The following is a 27,287-nucleotide window of genomic DNA, read 5'->3' as shown; positions in this document are numbered from 1 at the left end:
TAGAAATGAATTTGAATGATCACTAATGGCACATCACTGTACATATCAAAAGAATAATGTTACATGTACATGTATAGTTTATTAGAAAAACAAAAACTAATAAGGTAGTCATATTTTGACTATACATGCGATCTTAGTTCAGTTAAAAGAAGCGATGACGGGTTACATGTAGGTATGATCTGTGTATACGAACAAGTGCAGAAAATCATATTAGAATCGATATTTAAATGAATAAAAATTCATGTCATAAAACTATTTAACAGCTGATTTCAAGATTTCTTATCTGAAATTCATTGTTAATCTTTTATTATAAGCTTATCATTAACGGCATGTAATTTTACATCGTCTAATTTTACATCGTCTATTCTCTAGGACAATTTGATTGGCAATAGTACTACAGTAGTACTCAATAAAGAATGATCATATGAATTATAAAAAAAAAAAAGAAAGAAATATTCTTGTAAAAATAACAACTAGGCGAAAATCAAGACAACGATAAAGGAAACTATAAAGAAATATCGAAATAAAGTCGGGGCAATTTTTCATAGCAATTTTAAATAGATTAGAAATATTAATGACTTCAATTTAAGTACATGTATAGAAATAAATACTTAAGATGCTTTGTAAAATTATCATCAGCTCGCTGAATTAACAAAAATATAGCGGATTAAAGTCAAACAGTTCTTTTAATCTATCTTAATTTATATATATATATATATATATATATATATATATATATGATTACATTTATCTTAAATTAAATACATGTACTAGTAATAACAGACTAATCAAATTTAAAATTAACCCCGCTTTCCGGTTGTCACTGAGTACACCTTTCATGCAACGTATCAAACACGGGGGATCGGATGGAAGTTCTGATTTTCAATAGATTGAAATACATTTGTAATATATCATATAAATAAAGAAAAATTCTTGTCATGATTACCACCTTGCTGAAGTAGATTGAGCAAAAACTAAAAAAAATATGTATCGAGAAAAATCAAAGCGTTCAGGCCACACCTACCTCATTAATAAAGCGTGCAAACCGTTCACAAAGCGTGCAGCTATTTTTAGCAAAGCATACCCTGCAAGTAGCGAATTGTTCCGCTCACAAACCATACCGTACCGTTCATAAAGCGAACCATACCGTTCACAAAAAGAACCGTACCGATCAAAAAGCGAACCGTACCGTTCAAAAAGCATAACGAACCGAACCGTGCAACTGGTGTAGTCGCACGTTTCAGGGTCTGTACATATAAATTTCCGGCTACTATAATTTGATAACCAAAATGACCTGAAAAAAATTTCCAGATTTTTAAAAAAATTCCATCTCTCGAACTCTTGATCTCGAAAAGTTTAATCATGGTCCCCTGAAGCTTGTGTGATTGAGATTCACCTGTATAAGCATAAAATGGTCATAAAACAAGAAATAAACACACCTAATCTTAGACCACAAAAAGAAACTACACAGCAGCCACAAGTTTCAGGTGTGCAATCAGGTGCAACAAAATTGAAGGGTTCATTTACCTGTGTATTGGCGGACAGGTGCCTATTTATGAGTAGCATTCAGCTTTAAATTTTAAGTCGAAAACAAAAATAAACAAGAATGTGCCTTCTATATGTAGTTTTAATTTTAGAAATGGTAAATGACATTCTTTAGACATTATGGTAGTCAGCTTATAATACCTCTTTGGTGTGGGAAACAGTTTTGTTGTTTGAGTGTATCTCACTTAAAATAATTCTCCATTTCACTCTCATTAATATGTATTTACTCATCATTCTGACTATGATATAATTGGCATATAGAAATTGCTGTATTTCATATTATTTTTACTCATTTAATCTTATAAATTATAAAATTCTTTTCATCTAACCATTAAAATGTGTTACAAGAAACTTCAGTAATTCAATAGAAGGTCATGCCTGTATGACATTTAAGATATGCAATCAGATGTTAATTGTCAATAGACTGGATGTTCTGGCTATCTGAGATAATTTTCCGGGTTTACAAATAAGGTGGGAAGTTGGAAAGCTAAAGTACAAAATTGATGCTGATAGGAAAAAGTAATCTCTCAAGAAATGCTGGACACTTATCATTATTACAAGTCAACTATTTCAAATGTTTAATTTTTTGCTCTAAATTAGAGCAAAAAATTAAACATTTGAAATAGTTGACTTGTAATTTCTTTATATTAAATATGAACAAAAAGAGTCCAACAGTAAAAGGTATATTCAGTGAGCACAAGGGTTGCTCTAATGCCACTTTCACATACATGAATAGGAAAGAGGGGGTATACTGTTTTACCCTTCGTCGTCTGTTGGTCTGTCATATGGTTGAAATTTTGAGATGGAGTATCACTGGTGAGCATTGCCTGATAGATATCTTGTTATTCATATTATTTTTGCTTATTGTAGTGAAAAAAAGGTGTTGGAGCACATGCACTTAATGTATCCGTAAAAAGAAAAAAAATGATTTTTGCTTTAATGTGACAATTTTTTCAAAATTGAATGGTCATAATTAAAATATATCTCTATTAGTGGACTCATTTTTTCAGCAAAGAATAATCCACTTAACACGTCCTTTTTTAAACACAGAAAATAACCCTTTCAAACAAAAATATTGCAATATTTAGCGAATAGATCCAAGCATGATCTGTATGGAAACATTTAGAAACATTTTAGTCGGAGAGACTTTCATTATAAACATAATATCAACTAGACTCTTGTTGCTTATTAATTAAATCATTAAACAAATAATATCAGTTGTAAAGAGTCAACTTTTATTCATCTAGGTTTGAAGAATTTCTTTTAGATTTTTTTATGTTTTTTTTCCTGACAGAAACTCCTCCTCCTCCCTACCTAAAATATTAAAAATTATCAAATTTAGCCAGATCAGATGTGCACACTTAAAATTTGTGTGGGTTTTATGTTTGTTGCAAAATGCTACAGTAATTACATCATTGTGTTGTTCATTTGATTTTTTTTACAATCTTGAAGTATTGTGAATTTTTTGTTGTAAATCTATTCCTCAGTATTAGTTACAAACCAATTGGTGCAATTTTATTATAACACTAAAGTTTATGATAATACTGATTTTCACAGGTTAAGAAAAATCAACCTGTTGATGAGACAGATGATTCTCCTCCAAGCAAGAAACTCAGATCTAAAGTATCGGCCAGTTCAACTGCTTCATGTAAGATTCCTGACCATCTTTTGGCACAACATGTTGGGGAGCTTTTGGTACACATGGACGAATCAGCAACTTCCAGGGCAATTCTAGGGATGACAGTTGAAAGGACATATGTAAGTTCAATTAGGCCTAACAAAAAAATAGGTTTGTTTCCGCTTTAAGGCTGAAAAAAAATAGGGTCGGTTAGGACGGCTTCTTTTTTTTTTTTCTTTTTTTTTTCCCTCTCCATCTGTTCAATTGTGCATATTAAACCATTTATCTATTAAACTGGGTAAGATAAAAAAAACAACCCAAGTATTTGTTGTCATTGTTTAAATGATCTGATGAACTTTTTCCACAGCTGGTGGGAACATTTCTCGAGCTCAACTGGCACGACATGTGCTGCCATTTGTAAATAACAAACATATAGTGGTATAAAAGCAATATATAAACAATCTGCTATCAATCCAAAATCCATCTCCTAATTATTAATCAAATCATAAGTATATAAATCAGTAAAATAAAATAATCAATTGTAAGAACATCCTTTCGGGTCACAGTTCATAAGTGACTTATAACGAAGTCCATTGTTAAAGGTTAATTACAATTAAGAGTCTTGCATCCGTTGACCGCTTTCCAAAGTCCAATCATCATCGAGAGTTTTATTCTTCCTGGTCATTCCGCTAACACCACGAGTTCTAACTACGCAGTTGTCCCTTTCGGTCAATGACCTTTAACATTGTTCACTATACACTTATTTCGTCTCGAGTGCACAACAAGCTAATGACTAATTAACGTAAAGCAGAATACAATCATAATATTATATTTCATATATATACGGCTATCTGGTTACATACGTCCCCCTAACAAAAGAAATATCCCCGAGGGAGATTTCTTTCGCCAGGTGCCCGGTGTGAGAAATTATCCTTCAAACTCTTCTAGGTCAGATGAACTTCCTGGTGACACACCGGTCAGAACATCTATGTTAAGAGGTTGAATGAAGTGACCAATTTCCTATACCGGCTTGAGACACAATAATAGTCTGTCAACAAATATGTATACTTCACTCATGACAATATATAATTGTTTAGCAGTTCATGCAAAAGTCAGTAATAATCATTTATACTTTTGACAACAACATTAATCAATACAAAATAATCAAAATCAAATATAATCGCAATTAAATGCAATCAGAAGTGTCCAATGTCCAAAGTTCCACACAGGTAACATTCAAAAACATTTTACATTTTCACAAATTTTAACATATTGAATACACAATTTTCATAAGCACACCAACGGCACTTCCTGCGCGGATGGCGAGTTTGCTACTCGCGGAACATCGACTGCGTTCCTCTATTTCCTAGACATCAACGCCCTTTCTGCAAGGTATTCGCGTGCCAAGTCCGGGTCCGGTCCATAGCGTTCAGGCCTCGGATAATCGGAGTTCCTATTCTCTCCGGTCAACTGGTATGCTAATTCTTCAGTGATTGGTCCAATAGCGTGAGCGTCTGCAATTGATCGTCGTGGTTTTCCATAACGGCGAGGTTTCTTTGGGGTTGTAGTGTCCTTTACTATGGGGTTCATTTCAATAGTCTCTTGGGAATTTCGTTGATCAGGATTAACACCAGACAAATTGTCTCTGCCAGAACTTTCCTCATCCCCGTCACCACCCCTTTTTCGACAACCTGACCAGCAACCACGGCACTTATATCCTAACTTTTTGATAGTTTTACGTTTGATGATACAAATTCCGAATACAATTATTATTGCCAAAATCAAAAATACATAAAACCAAAGACTTCCCACCCAAGGTAATGATTCCATAGGTTGTAGTTCATTGTTTACTGGCAATTCCGCCATTAGTGTGTCCATAGGGAAAACTTTGATATCCTTTAATTTATCGGGAATCTTAATGTGTCCCATCCCCGGAAATTTGATATTAAGGGGATCCCAAAGTGTGTATGTGTTTATGCTATCAATAAAATTTTGAAAGGAGTCAGACATTTTAAATTGACTTTCTCGATTATAGTAAGGAGGAAGTAATAATGAACCATAAAAACCAGATCATCCTTGTCCCATATTTAAGATGTTTATCCTAACATTTTATTATTTTACCAGTAATTTTTAAGTTTCTTACAACAACTCGGTTTCACGGTTTCTTTTGCTTAGTCGCGGGTTCCGATATTTCAAACGTGTTACGTCCGCGATATTTCATTGTCAGTCAAAATGTCAAAGGGGTCACAGTATTGCACGTATTCATAATCCTGCGATATTTACAAAGCAAGTTTACTCATACTTTTTTTTTTTTATTAACAACACATTATACAATTGCTTTAAACGCTTCTGCCATAATGGCAAAACAATTTTCTATGTGCTGTTGTTTACTAACAGCTATATTCTTACGAGGTTTAGGAACTGGTTTACGCGGTTTGGGAATTGGTTTACGGGTGAAGCCTAGACCTACTTTAGAATTTATTTCACCAATTTCCATATCCTCGTCTAAGGGTATAGCTGGGGTATTTATAGGTACCTCATAATTTTGCTCATGATATTCGCTTTGTTCTGACTCAGGGTTCTCATCCGATTCTGACTCAACAGTCTGTTCATGCTCGTCCTTACTCTGTCGACCATCCATGACCTGTTTAGCTCTTATGCGTCTCTGAAGTTCAGCTAAGGGTATATCTTCTTCGTCTGAAGAATTTTCTCTCTCTTGTTGTTTAAACCGAATAGCTCTTTCTAATGGCTCTGGCTGCAACTCGCCATCATCTTCCGAAGATGATTCCTCCTCAGGTGGTACCACATAATTGGTTTTTCTCAGAGTTCTTCCACCTTCTTCAATATCTTGTGAGAGGGGCCAGTGCGAAATATCTGCCAATCTCAATTGTCGTGCATGGCACTTGGTGATAGATCCAGTTAATTGATCCTTCACCACAAAACTGACTGGTCCTTTCTGTTCAATAATTCGGTAATAGGGGAGCCACTTTTTATCTAGTTTGTTTTGTCTCCTGTTGTTCTTGAGATAGACTCAGATCCAGGGTCTCCTACCTGGAAATCTTCATCTTTGCTCTTCTTATCAGCCTGGGCTTTCTGTTTCTTCTTGGCTTCTTTCATATTTCGATGTACTAGCATAAACGCCTTGTGCTGTTCTTGAAGGGCGATTTTATGTTGACCTTCTCCTGCATATCTTCGACGAGGTTTCAGTAAAGTATCAAGAGGTAATACAACGTCTCTATTGTACATCAGATAGTATGGGGAAAACTTTGAAGATTCATTCGGGTGAAATCGAATAGCTGCCAATGTTTGGTTAAGATGAATATCCCATGTTTGAGCATTGTCTGTTATCTTCTTAGCCATTACGTCATGAAGAGTGCGGTGGAATCTCTCTACCTTGCCGTTGCCTTGAGGACTGTAGTAAGATGTTGTAATGTGGTTAATGTTTAGTTCTTTCAAGGTTTCTTGTACCTTTTGATTTACATTCTCTGTTCCATTGTCTGTGAGAATTTGAAGAGGACAGCCATATCTGGGGTATATTTCTTCTAATATAAGGTGCACTATATTGTCAGCTGACTTGTCCGGAACGGGGAAGGCTTCCGGCCATCCAGAGTAAATGTCAATGAAAGAAACTATATACTTGTTTCCTGTCATTGAAGTTGGATATGGTCCTGACAAATCGAGTCCTACCTTAGCCATTGGAAAAGGTGGTATGTCTGTCTCTTGAAGTGGAGGTTGAGTTCTCTTATTGCTCCTTGTTTGGCATATTACGCATCCTTCTATATAAGAATATAACCTCTTGTATAAGTTTGGCATATAATATTTTTGTCTGATTACATCATACGTTTTGTCCACTCCCATATGTCCAAGTCCATCATGGTATTGTTGTACTACCAAAAGTTCTAACTCACGTGGTATATACAGGCGCAGTCTCGGACCTTCAGAATCTCCATCTGAAAGATAGTACATTAGGCCATCTATTTCAAGAAACTTCTTTTCTTCGGTCGCCGTTGCTTTTCCTTTACTCAACCTATTTCTCAGCTTTTTGATCTGCTCATCATTTTGTTGGCTTTCCTTTATGTTTATTTCTTCCGGTAAGTCGATGAAAGGCTTGAGCAATTCGTCCTGCTGTTTAACTTCGCACCTGGCTAATCTCTTAGGTGAGAAAGCATTTGAGTTTAGTACGTTTACTTCAAAGAAATTGTCTTTAACATCCGGTTCATCACATTCAGATTTTTCTTCCGCTTCATCATCAGAGATAGTGGACGGTAACCTGGATAAAAGATCTGCACAGCAATTGAACCTTCCTTCTATGTACTCTACCTTGCAGTTATATCCAGCGATACTCAAAGCCCATAATTGAATCTTTTTATTTTGCATAGGGGATTCTAAAATATATTTGAGCGGTTTGTGATCTGTCCGAATAGTAAACTCAGCACTGTGAAGGTAATGGTCTAGCTTCTGGAGGGCACAGTGGATTGCAAATGCCTCCTTTTCTATTGTTGACCATTTCACCTGGGTTTTACTTAGCTTTTGTGATAGATAGTATATCGGTTTATCTTCTCCTTCGTCAGTCTTTTGGGTGAGGCAAGCTCCTATACAATTGTCGCTGGCATCGGTATACAAGATGTATGGCTTATTAGTATCTGGATAAGCTAATAAAGGCACTACTGTTAAACTCTCTTTAAGGAAGTCAAACGCTTCTTGACAGCATGATGTCCACTTGAATCTGGCATACTTCCTGGTTAAGTCGATCAATGGCTCCGCAATTTTTGAGAAATTTGGTATAAATCTTCTATAATAACTGCACATACCTATAAAACCACGGACTTCTCGAACTGTAGTGGGGGCTGGTAATTTCTTAATGGCTTCCACTTTCTTCGGATCCGGTTTGACGCCATGTTCATTGATAATAAAACCAAGATATTCAGTCTGCTCTTTGAAGAAGCTACACTTCTTTAACTTCAGTTTTAGTCCATGCGTCCTTAGACGATCAAACACTTCCTGGATATGATGGAGGTGATCTTCCGGTGTTTCTGAGAATATGAGTATATCGTCCAGGTATGCGATAGCAAACTCCTCTTGTCCTTGTAGAACGATGTTCATGAGTTCTTGGAAGACTGCTGGGGCATTACTTAATCCAAATGGCATCCTATTAAACTGAAACAATCCCTTGTGGCATGCAAAAGCTGTTTTTTCTTTACTTGTTTCTTCTAATTTTACCTGCCAATATCCACTCTTTAAATCTAGTGCAGTAAAGTACCTGGCCTTACCGAGCAAACAAAGAATGTCATCAATCAATGGTAATGGGAATGATACTGGTCTCACTATCTTGCTTAAACTTCGAAAGTCTACGCACATCCGGTCTGATCCATCCTTCTTCTTTACTACTACTAGAGGAAATGACCAAGGTGACTGTGATCTTTCAATTATCCTTGCGCTCATCATCTCCTTTATGGCCTTGTCGATTATCTGTCTTTTATTGAGGGGTACTCGATATGGTCTGTTCTTTATTGGGTGATGGTCTCCAGTTTCTATCTTCATTTTGACGGTGTCGGTCACTGCAAGGTCGCTGTCCTTTTTAGCAAATAAGTCATGGTTTTTCCTCACAAGTCTCTGGATGGAATGTTCGAATCTTTCAGGCACATCAATCTTTTCTTCATTGTCCTGTTGGGTTTGGATTTCTGAAATTTCTTTTGGTCTTAATGCAGTGACACGTCCTACTATGTAGCCTTTAGGGATTTTGTAACTTTTGTTGGTTTGATTAACGAAGATCATGTCTCTTCGGACAACACAAACTGAGTCTTTTAAATATAGTCCTGGGTCCTCCATAATACAATTATTGTCTATACTGTTCACTTCCACTAAGTCTTTATCTTCAAGGGGAAAATTATTGTTCACTTTTCCATAAAATACAGTCACAGTATTTGGTTTCACCATAAGTTTCTTAGGTGTTCTTACGATCGTTGAAATGTGTAGATCCTCCTTTAATTCAGCATAAGCCCTGCCATCAATGCGCATGAGTCCAAGATCAAAGTATAAATGAACATTGTTTTTCTTGAGCCAATCACGACCGAGAATCAGGTTTCGGTTGAGTCCCTTTGTCACAAAAAGTTTATGGTCTGAAGTTAACCCTGCAATCTTAAATGAAATATTTACATACCCTAGCGCGATTAAAGAATTACCATTTGCAGCTTGAAGACAAGGAATATCATTTTTACACAACTTGGGGCGGGGGAACAAATTATCATACATTTTTTTACTAATCAAGGATACGGCCGCGCCAGTATCTACTAACGCTCTGAATTTATTTTTACCAATTTTAAATAAACAGCTACTGGGGTTGTTTGTAAAATTAATTTCAAATGTAGGTCTTTTATGAAAGTTCTTCCATCGGGCTCCAACGAAGGAAGAACATCTTAGTTTTCCTGATTTTGTTTATCAAAAGTGGCGCGATGGGTCCAGATTTTGGGTGATCTCCTATCATTTTGGTCTTTAAAATCACGTGATCGACCTTGACGATCAGCTGACCTACCTCTATTTTTCTGCGTTCTTGAAAACCTGCGTTTGCTCCAGCAATCTGCACGCAAATGTCCTATTCTACCACAATTCCAACACTCAATCGGTGGGCGGGGGCTTTGCTCAACATAATGCACAGACTGAGTATTATGAAGTCGTTTATTTAATTGAGGGCGGGGCCTAACCTGGGGTTTATTTAGTGGACAGAATCTGGCCCTATGACCAATTTTCATACACTTAAAACACCCTTTGTTCCTCGTGTGGTCAACCTCCATGGGTTCTTCCTGTCTATTGTCTGTCGAGGACAAGTTAACCAATCTTTCACTTAATAAAGGCGTTGTACTGTCAAACCTTGAAACAGTCTGTCTATTGTCATTCGGCGTAGTACTTGTTATACTTGACCCCCTTATAGCTAGTCTTTGTCTTAAATTTTGTTCGCGCAATGCTACCTGAATTGCTGACTCCAAGTCTTTGGGGTTTTCTCTAAGGATTTTCATCCTGAGATAGTCAAAGGTCAGACGTTCACAGAATATGTCTACAAGTTGTTGTTGGACTAAGGGATCTTTTAATTTGTCTTTACTATACGCTTCTTCCGCGATTTGCAACAACCGTTCCGCGAATAACTGTACACTTTCGTTTGAATTTTGCCGCGTCCTGCGCATTACTGCTAACGCGTGTTGTAAGTCGGTTATCTCCGCGAATCTGTTTTTTAAGGATTCTTTTAAATCGTTCCACGACGGCATTTCTTCCGACGCGTCTGTTTCGTCCAAATATCTTTTGATAAAGTCCCCTACCGAACCTTTACTCGTAATATACGCGAGCATGGGGATTTCATGACCCTGTTTCCCAGACAATAAACCATATTTTTCAATTTCCTTTATCCACTGCTTGAATTTACTAGCATCTCCTACGAAAGGAGTTATCACAGAAGATAGGGGCACTGAAAGCGCGGATGTTATAGCTTTAACCTGACCAATGAAAAAATCTTTATCATCATCCTGATTTGGGACTCGGTGTCGAGGTTCATTAGTTTCATACAACCTTGCATCATGATATGTGTCAGTTTGTTTTTCAAAAGTGTTTTGTTTTACCTGTTCTTGTTCTGAGAATTTTGGACCTGTTTCATGCCCTTCCTTTTCTTCACTTTGACCCAACCCCGCAAATTGTTTTTCCAATTGTTCCATTTGATTTTTAAATTCTTTTCTATCATAACCATTTCCAGTTGCCATATAGGTTGCTGATCAGAGTTATTTACTTTGAGATAGTGAACAGAGATATTGAGAAAAAGTTCTTACCTTAACAGTTCAGTTTTTCTTTAGCACTTCGTTTTATCCTGGTCACTGGCACCATAAAAGTCTATGTGATCCTTCTGTTGTTATTCTTTAGACTTTTGAAATCATAAGTCAGTTGGAGTTTTATGATATTTATTAAGCACTGTAATCGTATAGTGGTATAAAAGCAATATATAATCAATCTGCTATCAATCCAAAATCCATCTCCTAATTATTAATCAAATCATAAGTATATAAATCAGTAAAATAAAATAATCAATTGTAAGAACATCCTTTCGGGTCACAGTTCATAAGTGACTTATAACGAAGTCCATTGTTAAAGGTTAATTACAATTAAGAGTCTTGCATCCGTTGACCGCTTTCCAAAGTCCAATCATCATCGAGAGTTTTATTCTTCCTGGTCATTCCGCTAACACCACGAGTTCTAACTACGCAGTTGTCCCTTTCGGTCAATGACCTTTAACATTGTTCACTATACACTTATTTCGTCTCGAGTGCACAACAAGCTAATGACTAATTAACGTAAAGCAGAATACAATCATAATATTATATTTCATATATATACGGCTATCTGGTTACATTCTGAGTGACGTCACAATGGATTTTTTACACATCCGACAGGATTTTTCAGCATCTGTAAATTTTTACCAACAATGCAATTCCAAAAAATGGCGCTCTCACCTTCTCGCAAGAATCAAAGTAAAACTTTTAATAAATAGATAAAATGTGTTATTTCAGGAACATCATGCTTTTTAAGTAAATAAAATAGTATATTTCGCGTAGTTTTTATTTTAAGGGTAGTTTTTATAGAGACCGTGACACTTGACCAATGTGAACTTTGATGTCACAATAAGGGGAAATTTCTCTAACTAGTCATTATAAATCTGCAAAAATGAAAATACCAAAAGCTTCTTAAAATCTTGCAGAGCTAACGAATGGGGACATTTCTTCAGAGATAGGAAACAGCTACTCCATTTTCCTTTTTGTCTACTGAAAAGAAGAGTTTATTATTCTGATCAACAACATTATATCTGAGATAAATTCTACTTATAAATAGATAAAAAATCTTTATAATTGTGAATAATGAAAATTTACTGAATAAAATAGGACCTGGTATGTTTTATTTTATTTTGCATTCAAATTTGTTTACGTTATGTTGCTACTTTTTTTTTTATTGATTTATCATAATTCATTATTTGATCACATGCTACGCATGCCCCAACAGTCGCACCATAAAACATATTATAGTATCAAATGATTTAGATATATCATATACAATATCCAATAATTTCATGCAATATCATATTATATGATACCATATTTTTAGAAAGATAAAGTCTCCTAACTGCAACTGTGTCAGGAAAGAAATTGCGTTTTATTAATTTTTTTTGCACACTGACCTTATATATATCTTTTAAAAATTTCCAATTTACTGCTTATATTTACATTTTTTAATGTATTGCCTTGTCTGAAATCAAAATTATACCTCAAATTACTGTATTATAACATTGGTTCAAATTAATGGTAGAGCCACTGAAACAGCCACAAGCGTGATCTTTGATTTTTCGCTTGTGGATTTGCACTTTGGCAGCGTTCAATGTTTTTGATGGCACAATTGAAGTTCGTAATATAACCTTCGAGTACCCTGTCTGTGTTAGTGTTGTATCTGTTTCCACACATTGTACATGCAAAAAATATGTTGAATGTTAACTTAATCATATCATATTATATAATATGTTACCTCCTGCTAGTTTGTAAGAAAATTATTGGCCAACAGCAGTCATGTGAAGACCATATGCATGTATATTCCATACACAGTCAGTAAAAAAATATATCTCCTTGAGCATTTTTAAAAAACCGTCATTCTTAGAGTATTATGACGTCAGGTTTACTGAAATTGAAAACTTTTACAGTGCAGGCAACACAGATCCTATATTTAGCAGCGCTACCCCGCAGTTAGTTAATCCTTTTGAATTACACCATCATGGTTAATTCATCATAATCCTTGTTGCAGTCATGTGTGACATACTGTTGAACAAAATGATCTGAGAATTTTACCTGTAAGCTATTAGACAATAAGTTGGCCCACCTAACATTGAGTCATTCTTTACTGGCCATACCTGATGTATTGTTTTCATTTCAAACGAAATGATTACATGTTTATTGTACATTTTCAAAAAGGGGGGGGGGGGGTTAAATAATTAAATTGAAAGTTAACAGTGAACCCCTACCAAAATTTTAGTTATATATCTCTTGCATAAGATCTTATTTTTGGTTAAAATGTTATTCCATAAAGATACATATGTCAATGATTAATAGGGCTTTGACGATTCTGTACTTAGCCGATTCAGTACATATCACGATACATGAGATGCGATACGATACATATCACGATACATTGCAACTAAATGAAAACATGAATAATTTGGCTAAAAATTTATTCAATCTGTCGTTGTATTACCACAAGTCCAAAGTTATTTTGATATATTTAAAATGAGCGTTGCACAATTTACAAATTACTTTAGTCTCATATACACTACTTTTTCATAAACAAGTAATCCAAAAGTTGTCCACACTCCAGATTTAGCTTCCTAACAGTTTTGACAACTTTACGAGGTTTTCCGCCATCTTTGTACTTTCATAATAGGCGCGCAGACTAAAAATAGCCGATATATAAAGCTCATATATTTTTGGAAAATTAAAAAAAGTTTGATTATAAGCTATCGTTGTATAAATGTATCGATCCAAATATTGTCAAAAAAAATATCGTGATGCACCGATGCACCCTTAGGCAAAGGGAATTCAAAGTTGTGAAAATTAAGGACCACACCTTTTTTCAAGGAGAGATAATTAGGAATTTTTAGATTTTTTGAGAATTTTTTAAAAATCTTCTCAAGAACCATTTAGCAAGGAAAGCTGAAACTTATGTTGAAGCATCCTCAGGTAGTGTTTATTCAAATTGTGAAAAATCATTACAACTAGGGATAGGATGGCCCACTATGTGGGGTTAAATTTTTACAGAGGAATATACATGTATATAGTAAATATTTAAAATGCCAAAATAATCTTTTTCTCAGAATCCAATCAGCCAGGATTTATACCAACTTCCAAAAATTCCCTCTTTTACTCTAAAACCTACTAGTACTTTTAAGTTCACTTGAGCTGAAAGTTCAAGTGAGCTTTTCTGATCACATTGTGTCTGTTGTATGTCTATTTGTCTGTTTGTCCCTTTGTAAACTTTTCACATTTCCAACCACAAACTACTGCTAACCCACCTGATCAGCACATGCATTTATATTTTCTCCTTGATAAACAGTAATAACATGTAATCCTTGAAAGATCATCATTAAATTAAAATATTCTCAAGAACCATTTGGCCAGGAGAGCTGAAACTTATCTGGAAGCATTCTCATGTAGTGTATATCCAAAGATGCGAAAATCATGACACCCCCCCCCCCCCCCCCCCACCCAGAGGTAGGATGGGGGGGGGGGTCAAATTTTTACATAGGAATATATAGATTAAATCTTTAAAAAATATTTTTCTAAAAAAAACAGTCGGACAGGAAATCTGAAACTTTTTTTGTGGAAGCATTCTCAGGTAATGCATATTCCAAGTTGTGAAAATCATGAACCCTAGGGGTAGGGTGGGGTCACAATTGGGGTCAATTTATGACAAAGGATACAATGAGTGTCAAATATTTACATAGGAGTATATAGAGTACATGTAAATCTTTAAAAATCTTCTTCTCAAGAACAATTTGGCAAAGAAAGCTAACAATTATGTGGAAGCATTCTCAGGTAGTGTAGATTTTAAGTTGTAAAAATGGGGGAAGAGCGGGGTCACAATGAGGGTCATATTTTTAAATAGGAATATATAGAGTACATCTTTAAAAAAATTCTTGTCAGAAACATATCAGCCAGGAAAGCTGAAACTTGTGTGGAAGCATCCTAAGGTAGTGTAGATTCAAAGTTGTGAGAATCATGATCTGTGGGTGTAGGGTGGGGCCATAATGGGGAGGGGGGGGGAGGGGGAATTTTTTTTTTACATAAGAATATGTACAGAAAAGTCTTTAATAATTTTCTTCTCAGAAACCAATGATCTTTGGGGTAGGATGGGGTCGCAACAGGGGAGGCGGTGGACAAATTTTTACATAGGAATATATTTAAAAATCTTAAAATCTCCTTCTAAAGAATGGTTTGCCAAGGAAAGCTGTAACTAAAGTGAAAGCAACTTCAGATGGTGTAGATTCTAATTTGTTAAAATCAAAATCTCGAGGAGTAGGGTGGGGCCATATTGGGGATCCAGTTGTACAAATGAAAACATTTTAACCGTTCACAAAAACTGAAATGTTATTATATATGATTTTACTTATATGCAAGCATTTTGACAGTTTGCAAATTCTTTAAAATTGTGTATACTTTGGCCCCAGGACAATTCTTGGGCCTCACAAGGGGTTCAGAGTCTGATATAGGTTTATATCCGGTATGTAAAAAATTGTTTATCTTTTCGAGAACTGCAATGCTCAACATATGATATATTGTTGTCAGGTGAGCGATGGGGCCCATGGGCCTTTGTGAGGTGATGAAAACACTTCTGGTTTGTGTTTCTTTGCATTTTGGATTTTTTTTGGGACCATTTTGTCCAGGTATATCCCCTGAATCTTTCCATGTTGCAAAATTTAAAAAATGCTCAAGGCCTCAAAGCTTGCCCAAACTTGAAAATTGGCATTAAAATTTTAATATTAAAAGATATTTATATTTATAAGACCTTTTATTTTATTTCCAGAAAAAGGGGCTGGCCCCTCAAATCAGGGGTCAAGAGGGGTCTTAAGTCTTTTTGTTATAACTCTTTACTGAGCAATATTTTGTCATTGAACTACTAGATACAATCTCGTTATGAGTAATGATAAGGTCTTCCGGCCAATATTTTGAAACAACACAAAGAAATATTGCTAGAATTAGAATGTTTTGTTACAGTTAATACGTTGCACTTGAATCAACTGTAATCATAGAATTTGAAACAAATAGAAGACATCAAAAAGTTTGGATGACCAACAAAATATATGAACTTGGTTCTACACAAATAACAATTATTTCACAGCTATTATGTCGATGGTTTGGCAATATTTTGCCTAAACTTGAAAATATTGCCTATCATTACCCATTAGAATCTATTCTAACAAGCTGCAGGTGCATGTTTCCTATTCATCAATGCACTAATCCTATCTTATCCTTTGACTTTTGATTATTAGGTAAAACGAATGTTGATTAGTTAAATTTATATATATGTTGTGAAGTATCTTAAAAAGTTAGTTTTGCTAATTTTTATACATTTTGGGAATTATTGTAGGTAAGGATAACATCCCTCCATATAAATGAAAAGATATTAGAAAAGGTCAAGTTTGCAGATGGAACAGGCTCTATACATTATGATGCTGAATCAGAGAGACCAAGCTTTTTCTACAGCAAAGCTATGAACTATCTTAAAAAGGAAGATAGAATTGAGTTAATCCAGTCTCTTCTTCATATCAAAATGATGCAGAGGAAGTTTGAAACAGAGATGAAATGAGCATACTTTAGAATTTATCTGAAACCAAGAGGTAGCATGCTTACCTGAACTAAAAGCTCAAATAAGATTTTCTGATCACGTTTTCTCTGTTTTCTGTCTGTAAATTTAACTCAAGAATCACTGAACCAATTTCAATCAGATTTGGCATTGGCACAAAGTATTATTGGATTAAGGCGACTTAAGTTTGTTATACCCTGCAAACAAAGTATAGGGGGGTATATTGGTTTCACCCTGTTCGTCTGTCCCTCTGTAGATGCAACTTTATCCTCCTATTGAATTTTTTTGAGTATATATAGAGTTAATCTTTAAAAATCTTCTTCTCAAGAACCATTTGGCCAGGAAAGCTGAAACTTGTATGGAAGCATCCACAGGTAGTGAAAATTCAAAGTTGTGAAAATCTTGACCCTTGGGGGTAGGGTGGATCTACAATGGGGAGGATCGACTTTTTACATAGGAATATATAGAGTAAATCTTTAAAAATCTTCTTTACAGAAACAATTTTGCCAGGAAAGCTGAAACTTGTTTGGAAGCATCTTCAGGTAGTGAAAATACAAAGTTGTGAAAATCATGACCCTCTGGGGTGGATGGGGCCACAATTGGGGGGGTCAACTTTTTTCATAGGAATAAAAAGAGTACATCTTTAAAAATCTTCTTCTCAAGATTTATATTATCTTAATTTGGCTGGAAAGCTGTTACTCTAGTGAAAGCAACTTCAGATAGTGTATAGGTTCAAATTTGTTTAAAGAGACAGTACAGCTGAAAACACATGTGTGAATAACTTCAGATTTACCTATTGTATCGTTAGGAAATAAGAAATAACGGTGATTGTAATAGTTGAAATACATAAAAATTCCTTTTACATACTTAATTAATGTAATTATGAGCTTCCGGAAATTTAAGGCTCGTACAAACCGGAAAAATCTTATATTGTTTATTTGTACCACGTGGACTCTGATTGACAGTAATTGACACGTGCTGAAAACTACAAGATCTTTGTCCGACTATGCATGGTCATCATGGTATACGAGGTTAAAGGGACTCTATAAACGGAACACATCATCACTTTGTTGATAATTTATTAATGGTTTACCAATTTTGGTTCATTTTAAAATGAACAGACATAAATATGTCAAATAACCCCACAAGGGGCCTCATTTACAAAAATGAATTTAGGTTGTAGCAACTCCCACGATAAACACGCAAAATACATGCTTACAAAATAATAATTGTGGTTATATTTTAAAAACTTTGAACAATAATTACCTGGGAGAAGAAGAAAAGACATATTTTTATCAACAAACATGTTCAGGAGAATCTTTGTGAGCCCTCTATGTGTTTTCTTTACTCTAAATACGCATGCGTAATAGTATAGAAAGCTGAACCCTGTAACATGTTGCGATGTAAATATGTCATAGGTTATACTTAATTATTAATTTTAATGAAATAATTAGATTTGTTTCATGGAGAATTTCGTAATTTTCTGAAAGTTTATACATTCATGAGTAGTGCAAAAATACCAAACCCGATCGGAAAATTTTTTTTAAGTCCGTTTTTTTTATAAGATGTGCCGTACTGCCACATTGGGGATTCAGCTGTACAAAGGAAAACATTTTAATTATTCACAAAAACTGAAATGTTATTATATATACTTTTACTTATATGCAAGCATTTTTGAATATTGCTGATTCATTAAAATTGTTTAAACCTTAGCCCCTGGAAGATTATTGGGCCTCACAAGACGTTCATAGTTTGATGTAGGTTTATATCTTGTATATAAACAATTGTTAAGAGCCTTTTGAGAACTGCAATGCTGAATGAGATATGACTGAAAATGATCATGTTAGAAAAGGAACTTGATTATAAATATAAGAATATCCAGGGGGAAACATATTTTTTGGTATAGGATCTACCACATTGTCCAGATATTTTGTATTATGACTCCATGAATCTGATTTTATCATGCCTATTGTTGCTCAGGTGAGCGATGTGGCCCATGGGCCTCTTGTTTTTCTTATTTTTTTTGCAATGCAACTATTTGCAATATTATTAACTTTATAAGTTAGTGGATTTAGTATTGATTCTAACAAAATTGTTGAAACAACAACCAGAGAGACAACACAGAGCAGAAAAGGAGTTCAATGTTAAACAGAATAAATCTAAGAATCTATGAACACAAATTGACAAGATTGTTTTTTGGTATTTTCAAGCTATGGCCATTGTTCAGGTGAGCAATATGGCACCAGCGTCTTTTGTTATACATACTTTGTGTGGTATGGTAGACTCAATTGTTACAGAAAAATAAGGATAAGGAAAGATTCTTACAATACTTTGTATAGATATAAATTAATGGAAAAAATGATGGTGATAAATATAAATCATCTGGGCTGTATTATAGAATGTAAATATCACAATAATAGCCATTTAAATTGTAAATAAAGTTTTTTGGTTGAGGTAAAGAAAAAATATATATTATTTTGAATGTACTTTGAGAGAGAGAGAGAGAGGAGAGAGAGAGAGAAAGAGAGAGAGAGAGAGAGAGAGAGAGAGAGAGAGAGAGATCCTTGTGCAGGATAATTTAAAGATAAATATTGAAAAAGTGTTTTGTGTTTTCAGTCTGTGTCTTTTAACTAAATTACTAGTATCAGCCGTTGACTTCTTCACAGTTCAAAGCATTTCAGTGTACAGCTATCATCAATATGTATTAACTTTTTACCATTGCAGTTTACTTTGATTGCAATAAGATAAATGTTTTTTATGTCAGGAGAAAAGTAATATCAATCCAGCAAGTCATTGTTTTACCCAACATAAAGAAAATGCACACACAAAAATGCATTTTAGCATGCTTCCCTGTCAGTAAAAGGTGTGTATCAGAAAATTACCACAATTTTGACAAGAAATTGGCATATAATCATGTAAATTAATATTCAATAGAAAGCCCAAAATAAAATTATCACTGAAATTAACGTGTTTATACAAAAGAATCTTCAATGCAATGTGTTATATGTGTATATTTTGTCAACATTTTTTAAAATTTATGCAAGTTTGAACATGTATAGTTCAATTAAATGTGATTGTTTTTTTTTTAATATTAATGGAGGCAGTCTTGTTTTATGTGAACAATAACTTTTGTTCAGTTACTGTTGTAGACATATAGAAAATAGAGGGTGTCCCAGAATATCTGATACCATTTAATATTTGTTAAAATTAAACCAAGACTTTTAAATTGTGATTCAATTAAAAGTAAAATCATTCAATTTTTTTCTACAATAAAGGTTAAGGATAAACGCTTTTTCTTGAAATAATTTTTTTTTTGACACAAAGGTGACAAGAGAACAGAAATTTTCTATTTCCTGTTTTATCGAGTCACTACTAATAGTTTCCAGTTACATTTATTAGAATTAAGCAAAAAACAACAGGATAGTTGCAGTGGTTGTTTTGTGGATCTTACTCATTGATTTTTTTACATTGTCATTGATAAAAATTTGAAGCACTTTCTCTATATTTGTTGTGTTTTTATAATCAATTCTCAACTTGTCAAAAACTTTAAATGTTATCTTTTAGTTAAACAAAACAAATCAATATTTATCAAAGAGAAAATGGTATCATATATTATAGGAAACACTATGCCAGCAGATGGTTATTACATATAGTTTTAAAGTGTGTCTCATGAATGTAATGCACAAAGGATGATCTTATATAGACTAAAAACTTGTTTTATCTTTGACCCAGCTCTTGTTTACCAACTATTATTAAGATTGGCATGGTAATAAAAGACCAAATGCTTATACACTTTAAAGAAATGAAAACACCCCCAAAATGTGTTCAAAATGTTCTTTAAGTTTTTATGACATACCATATTTTTATAACCAATATATATTTTCATCTGAACAAATGAATTTGTAAAAAAAAAAAAAAAAAAAAAAAGAATTACAGCATTGATAGGGCAACTGCATTTTCAATTGTATATATTTATTTGAATTATTTTATTGAAATGATGTGCCTACATGTACCTTTTTAGCTCACCGAGACGAAGTCAAGGGGAGCTTATGCTAGACCTGGTTAAAGTTTTTGTTGCATGTCCTGTATCTATGCTATTACTTGTCCTATCTTCACCAAACTTGCATGGATGATGCATCTGGACCTACTTATGGATTTGAAAGACTTGGATGCTGAATCTGGATTCTAAATTTCAGATGCTGGAAGAGGTTAAGGTTTTTGGAGCAGGTTAAAGTATTGTTGCAGGTGCCCTTTGATAGCGATATCTAAGTTACTGCTGGTCCTTACTTCACCAAACTTGCATGGATGGTGTGTCTGATGATACTGATGCAGCAGACAGGTTTGAATGCTGAATCTGAGCTTTAGGTTTCGGATGCTGTGTAGGTTAAGGTTTTTGGAGCAGGTTAAAGTTTTTGTTGCAGGTGCCCTCTGATGATGATATCTTTGTTACTACTGGTCCTAACTTCACCAAACTTACATGGATGATGTGTCTTATGATATTGATGCACCTGACAGGCTTGAATGCTGAATCTGAGCCATAGGTTTCGGATGCTGGATAAGGTTAAGTTTTTTTGAATAGGTCATATGTTTAATAGATAATAGTATTTTTTCAAACTTGCATTGTTAATTAAACTATAATATGAATGAATCGCAGAGGTAGCTTTAGATGCAGAGCTTGATCTCCATTATTAAAGATGCTAAAAAATATATCTTAGTTATTACAGGTCCTAACTTCACCAAACTTGAATGGATTGTGTGTCTAATGATACTGATGCACCTGACAGGCATTGGTGCTGAATCTGAGGCTAGGTTTAGGATGCTGGAGGAGGTTAAGGTTTTAATTGCTGGTTAAAGTTTTTGAAACAGGTGCCCTCTGATGATGATATCTTAGTTATAACTTGTCCTAACTTCACCAAACTTGCATGGATGATGCGTCTTATGATACTGATAAACCATACAGGCTTGAATGCTGAATCTTAGTTATAGGTTTGGATGCTGGACGAGGTTTAGTTTTTTGGAACAGGTCACATGTTTTATAGATATATAATAGCTTGCATAGTTGATTAAACTATATTATAAATGAAATACAGAGGTAGCTTTAGATGCAGAGCCTGATCTCCATTATCAAGGATGCTAAAAAAATCTCCTACCTCACTCAAACCTGCTTGAAAGATAGATGTGTATGTTGTTAAATGATAAAACATGATTCCTATGTTATAGTATTTTATGATATGATACACTATTGTTTAATATGATACAATATGATATCATATGTTATATTGTAAAAAGTTATATGTTACATATGATAACAGTAGTCTCATAAAGGTGATGCCTCATAAAGTTGATGCTTCGTCTCGGTGAGCTTAAAAAATTGTAATCTGTAATAACCTATGTTTAGAGGAAATTATTATCAATAAATTGCCCTGACTTTTGTTGATGTCAATTTTTTTGCAATGTAATATAATATTTTTATCCATTCTATCTTACATGTGTAATAAATCCGTAATAAATTTTTAAAGTTTTAATCTGTCATCTTTATTTTTAGTTTGTTTAAAAAAAAAGTATGCAATGCATCATCATTATTTTTGTCATCCTGTAAAGTAGCATCCATTTTTGATCTTGATAAACACGCAAATCTAGCATGAAAGTAAATGCTACGGTCGATGAAGCATTGCATTGAGTGATGACACTATCTAACGATGGTGTATATTCCAATTGAGATTCGCAAAGATTCTGATTGGCGCATTTTTATAGACTCAAATGCACGAAGAGAACAAGATGCCACCATGTGAAAACATGTCGAAGAAAAAATATCTTATTATAAAGTTGTACCTGCCACTGGCGTCGGAAGAAAAATGGAAGTGGAGGGGCTAGACTAATCCTCAGTAATATTGAAAAAAACCTATATACCTATAGTTCCAAAAAAATATTCTTACCTACAAATTTTTTTTTTCCCGAATCATGAAATTCCTAATCCAGGGGGGGGGCTAGTATGCCTATGACTCCAACTTCTAGACAATAATTACATTCATACATGTAAGAGTAACTAGTCTTTATATTATATACAATTTTCTCCCTCAAAGAACTATATGCAATAAGGTCTTCTTTCTAGCTGCATGCGATCTGCCCCCGTATTTTAAAAATTTGAAAAAACATCATATCATAAAGAAATTTTGATAAAACACAAAACTAAATATGCTAGTTACTTAAGAAATAAACAGCATTTTAAAAAGTTCACTGGGATATGAACTTGGTTGGTCAGGGCTTCTCAGAAGATTTGATCATGTACCAACTAAGTTCATATCAGGGTGAACTTTTTAACATTAATTGCTGATTATTACTTATATTTACCTTTGAGAATAGCCAACCATTCAGGAACATTAATATAATGTTGTTTTTACGTTTACAATTGTTATGCGTTAAGCGGGTGAGGTTATCATTGTGACATCACGAAAACATTTATACAGAATTGAACGTTTTCGCTATTCTGAAGGTTCATATAAGGAAGCATATTTGCAAATGTAAATATAGAAATCTGAACATTTTTACAACATCGATTATTCTTTGTGCTTCTTTGACGTCAGGTGAATGGGTCATTTCCCACGTTTTCTCAAAAGCATGGAAATTTCAACATTTTTTTAATCATATTCAAGAGTAGGAGGTATAGAGCGCAAAGTTGTTCAAAAACCATTTTTACATATATTATTGTTAATATTATTTTGTATATCATGTAAAAAAATGTTGATGGAGCAAGCATGCGTTCGGTGTTTTCTTTTCAAAAAATTGATAGGAAAGCCACCGTTTTTGGCTAAAATAGGTAATTTTTGTGAAATTAGCTTATATATTTACATATCATATTTCTATTTTGACTTCAATTAGACAATTTATCTTTATTAACCTAAGTTAGATATATATTAACCTATGTTTTAGCAAATTTCTAAAGCTCTATTCATAACTTTTAAATTAAAACACTATACCTCGCACATAGCTCTTTAAAAAGTTAACTTGGATATGAACTTGGTTGGTCATGTAAACAAATCCTCTGAAGCCAAAAGGGCTCAACAAATGATATCATCATGTAAAAATGAATTTTGTGATGTCAAAAATATGGCCTCACTGTACATTTAAACTACTATTTGCAAATTTACAGGTACATTCAAAAATGTTGGGCATATATGGTTGCTCAGAACAAACACAATCCTGCTGGAGTTGAAGTTGGTTTGGATGCAATGTGGAAACATCCGTTCGGAGACCATTCTTCTTGTTCGGACTGGTGTACACATAAAGAAGATCCCCATAAGCAGTACAAACATCTTCCATTTGGCCAATGCCTAACAGACAAAAATCTACAGGAAGCTCTTGCTGATATCTTCAAGAAGTACAAAAGCAATTCGAAGAAGATAGCTGAACTAGGTTCAACACAGGCCAATGAAAGCATTAACAACTCTATAGCATCTAAAGCTCCTAAAAGGTTCCATTTTTAGTGGATCTGCCAGTCTCAACTATAGAGTTTCAGCCGCTGTAGCCCAGAAAAATATCGGTCACACTTATGTTTCCAAGGTACATAGATATATAGATAGATACCATGATAGAGAGATAGATAGATAGATAGATAGATAGATAGATAGATACATACCGGTACATGTAGATAGATAGATAGATAGATAGATAAATAGATAGATAGATAGATAGATCACACCAACCCAATTTGTTGTCATTACATCTATAACTCATGTAATTTTTGTACTGTAAGCTATTTTTAAATACTATTTTCAGGTAAATGCCAGAATAGGTTTATCCCCAGGTTCCTACACCCAACGGTTGGCAGTCTTGAGAGATCTTCAACATAGGAAGAAAAAAGCATTGAACACAACAAGAGTTGTCAAGAGGAAAAGACTAGAACTAAAATCTAAAAGGTATTTTGATTATTTTTTGCCCAAGTGGTTTTCTGATATAGTTTATCTGTACACGTGAAATCATTTAATACAGATAAGTCTGATTATATATTGAATGAAACCTATGAAAAGTACTCTCTATACAAAGGTTGCAGAAGAGCTCTTGTCAGGAAACCAGAGAGGGAAAGACATATTCCCCAGAGGTTGATGTGTGTGGAGAGGAAGCAGATCTTACATTTATTCCTCCTCCCTGTCCCTCTCCAGTCAGAGTGCTAGTAAATATTTCATCAGAACAAGTTCCAGTTTACTTTGATTTGGAAACAACTGGATTAGGTATGTTTTATAATAACAAGTACATCCATGTCTATTTCTTAATGAGTCCACTCTAGAATATGGCACAGTTGTGACAATTAAAAATGTTAATTTAATCTTTTACAGCAAGGACTTCCCATATTACCCAAATAGCTGCTGCAGCTGGAGAGTTACATTTCAGTTGTTATGTTTTTTCAAGAATTGCCATTAGCTCTCAGTCTGCGAGTGTCACTGGCATCTCTGTTAGAAATGGAATCATGTACCATCATGGCAAAAGAGTCGATTCAAAGTCTATATCAACTGCAGTTGATATGCTTTTAGATTTCTGCCAAACCTTTCAGAAGAAAATAATTCTAGTTGGACACAATGTGGAGTCTTGATTCTCCCATTCTTATGTATGCATTAGATAAATGTAAAAAGTTGGAATCTTTTACCAATATTGTTGATGGGTTTTTAGACACCTTGAAGTTTTTCAGAATTGAGAGACCGGGTCTTTCATCATACAGACAAGAATATTAATGTAAAAATCTTGCAGGTATAGATTATGATGCCCATGATGCTATAAGTGACGTCCTTTCTCTCCAGTCCTTGATAAACTTTCTGAATATTGGTTTAGAATATGTAAATGCCAGGACAGCATCGTTAACTTCTGTAAGTGCTGTAGACTTTTACAGATATTCAAATGTTGTGCAATCCAACTTGCCATCTTTACAGCCTTTATTTGGTCAGAAAATAATAAGTTGTCCAATTGCAAAAAAAATTGCAGGTAGTGGATTACAGTTGAAACATCTTGAACTTGCTTACTCTAGAGACCCTGTTGAGGGAATTTATTCTTTGTTTAGTGAACAGTGTGGAAAGTCTGTCCGAGTAGCCAAGTCAAGAAAGGTCACAGGCAAAATTGTTGAATATTTTGCTTCCTTGAGGGAAAGTTAAACAAAATGTAATGCATAAATAATCTAGCTTTGTACGTTATTTATTATTTTTTTTGTCAAAGATGATTTCTAATGTTACAGTATGGCGTGATCAAGTTTATTGTTACAAAAATATTGAACCAAGAGCAATGAAATCTACATTTTGTTTATGATATTAAAAAGCTTCAATTTTAGATGGATTTCTCTCCCAATTGTATATATATTTTGCATTTGATATTTTATTCACATGTTTATTTGGGCTTAATGATCGATTTTGACTTAGAGTATATTTTTTTTACATGTGTGTATTTTGAATTTTGTTAAATTCAATCTCTTTGTTATCAATGATGTGATTAAATCCTTCAATATACAGAGAAGCTAGAACATTTTGTTGCTATGATGCATTGAAATTATATGACAGTATGATAATGTAATGTATGATGTATGCATAGTATTACTGCTGTTAGAATTTGAATAAACTGTCATGTCAAATGCTGAAAAGAAAAATGTTTGGTTAATTTATTTAGAAAATTCAACACTTATGTGGAACGGAGGAAATTCAAGTTAGCTTCGTGGAAAACAGTATAATTTATTACAAAATTTTGCGTTTTTAATTTTTTTGGATAAATATCATTGTGGCTATTGTTCATTTTATGCAAAACCAAATGAATTCTGAGAAAAATAACTTTTTCAGGCTCTTTCTTACTTGAAAGGAAAAAAGTCAGAGAAAGTTCGAGTTAAACAGAGAAAATTTGGATTATCTTTTTTAAATGACCCACATTTTCTTTTTCTCATTTTATAGAGTTAGGAGTGACCTCTCTATGTGCAGTATATCTTAAAAAGTTAGAGACTTTTTATAAAAAAATTTCTCGGTACAATAATACTGTCTTCCCACAAATGTTTATTTAAAAATAAAAAATAGTCATAACACCAAATTTTATTTTTAAATAAACATTTGTGGGAACATCTTCGCCAGCCAAGGGTTTTCGGTCCACTTCGATCCCCATGGGGAGCAAAGTGGACCGAAAACCCTTGGCTAGCGAAGATGTTGTGGGAAGACAATACACTAAAATTTGTGAAATTAAAATATAAGGGAGGGTTACTATGTTTTATTAATTTTTTTTGTTTTAGAGTGGAAACTTATCAAACAGCAGGATTTATCAACCAATGCCGTTTTGTGATACAATATTTATGATGTCATTTAAATATTTTATTGTTCTAATTATTTTTTATCCTTTGAAAAAAAGAGGTTGCCTATCATGCTGTAGGAACTAAGAAATAACATAATATGAACCACTGTTCTCTTTGAAGCATTGTCATTCAAAATCTAACGCATATACATCGTCTCAAAACATCATGAATTTACAGTAAACTATTATATAAAGATAATAAAACTTGAATTGTGAAAAGTTAGAGACTTTTAATATCAGGATCCATCCCCTTAAAAAGCCACCGGAACTGACTTTACCTAGATGGAATAATATATATGGGGTTTGCTTGGCCATTGGATAACAGTCTTTTTTGAAAGTACGGGTCTGTATGAAATGCGTCTAATAAGTGTTCCTGCTCTCGCGCATTTTTTGCCCGTTAATGCTATTGAATCTGTAAAGGGAACACATTAAAACTTCTGAT

The 27,287-nt window shown here is 34.0% G+C and overlaps 1 protein-coding gene and 1 long non-coding RNA gene across 3 annotated transcripts in view; both read left to right on the top strand.

Annotated features, from left to right (window-relative positions):
- Positions 1-22,444, top strand: part of LOC117692474 (uncharacterized) — a 47,148-nt gene extending 24,704 nt beyond the window's left edge. For both annotated transcript variants that reach the window (XM_034480278.2, XM_034480277.2), the window contains 2 exons: positions 3,103-3,303; positions 16,322-22,444. In XM_034480278.2, the coding sequence (XP_034336169.1) occupies positions 3,103-3,303; positions 16,322-16,540 (420 nt within the window). In that variant the 3' untranslated portion in view covers positions 16,541-22,444. The remainder of the gene's footprint in view (positions 1-3,102; positions 3,304-16,321) is intronic.
- A 161-nt stretch (positions 22,445-22,605) lies between these two features.
- LOC136274843 (uncharacterized) lies at positions 22,606-26,146 on the top strand. Its single transcript, XR_010713268.1, has 4 exons — positions 22,606-24,097; positions 24,314-24,453; positions 24,581-24,765; positions 24,871-26,146. It is a non-coding gene; the product is annotated as an uncharacterized lncRNA (long non-coding RNA).
- Positions 26,147-27,287: the final 1,141 nt, after the last annotated feature.

This window comes from Magallana gigas, chromosome 4 (genome assembly GCF_963853765.1).
Source record: "Magallana gigas chromosome 4, xbMagGiga1.1, whole genome shotgun sequence".
NCBI classification, from domain to species: domain Eukaryota; kingdom Metazoa; phylum Mollusca; class Bivalvia; order Ostreida; family Ostreidae; genus Magallana; species Magallana gigas.
This window is presented reverse-complemented; position numbering and strand designations above follow the sequence as displayed.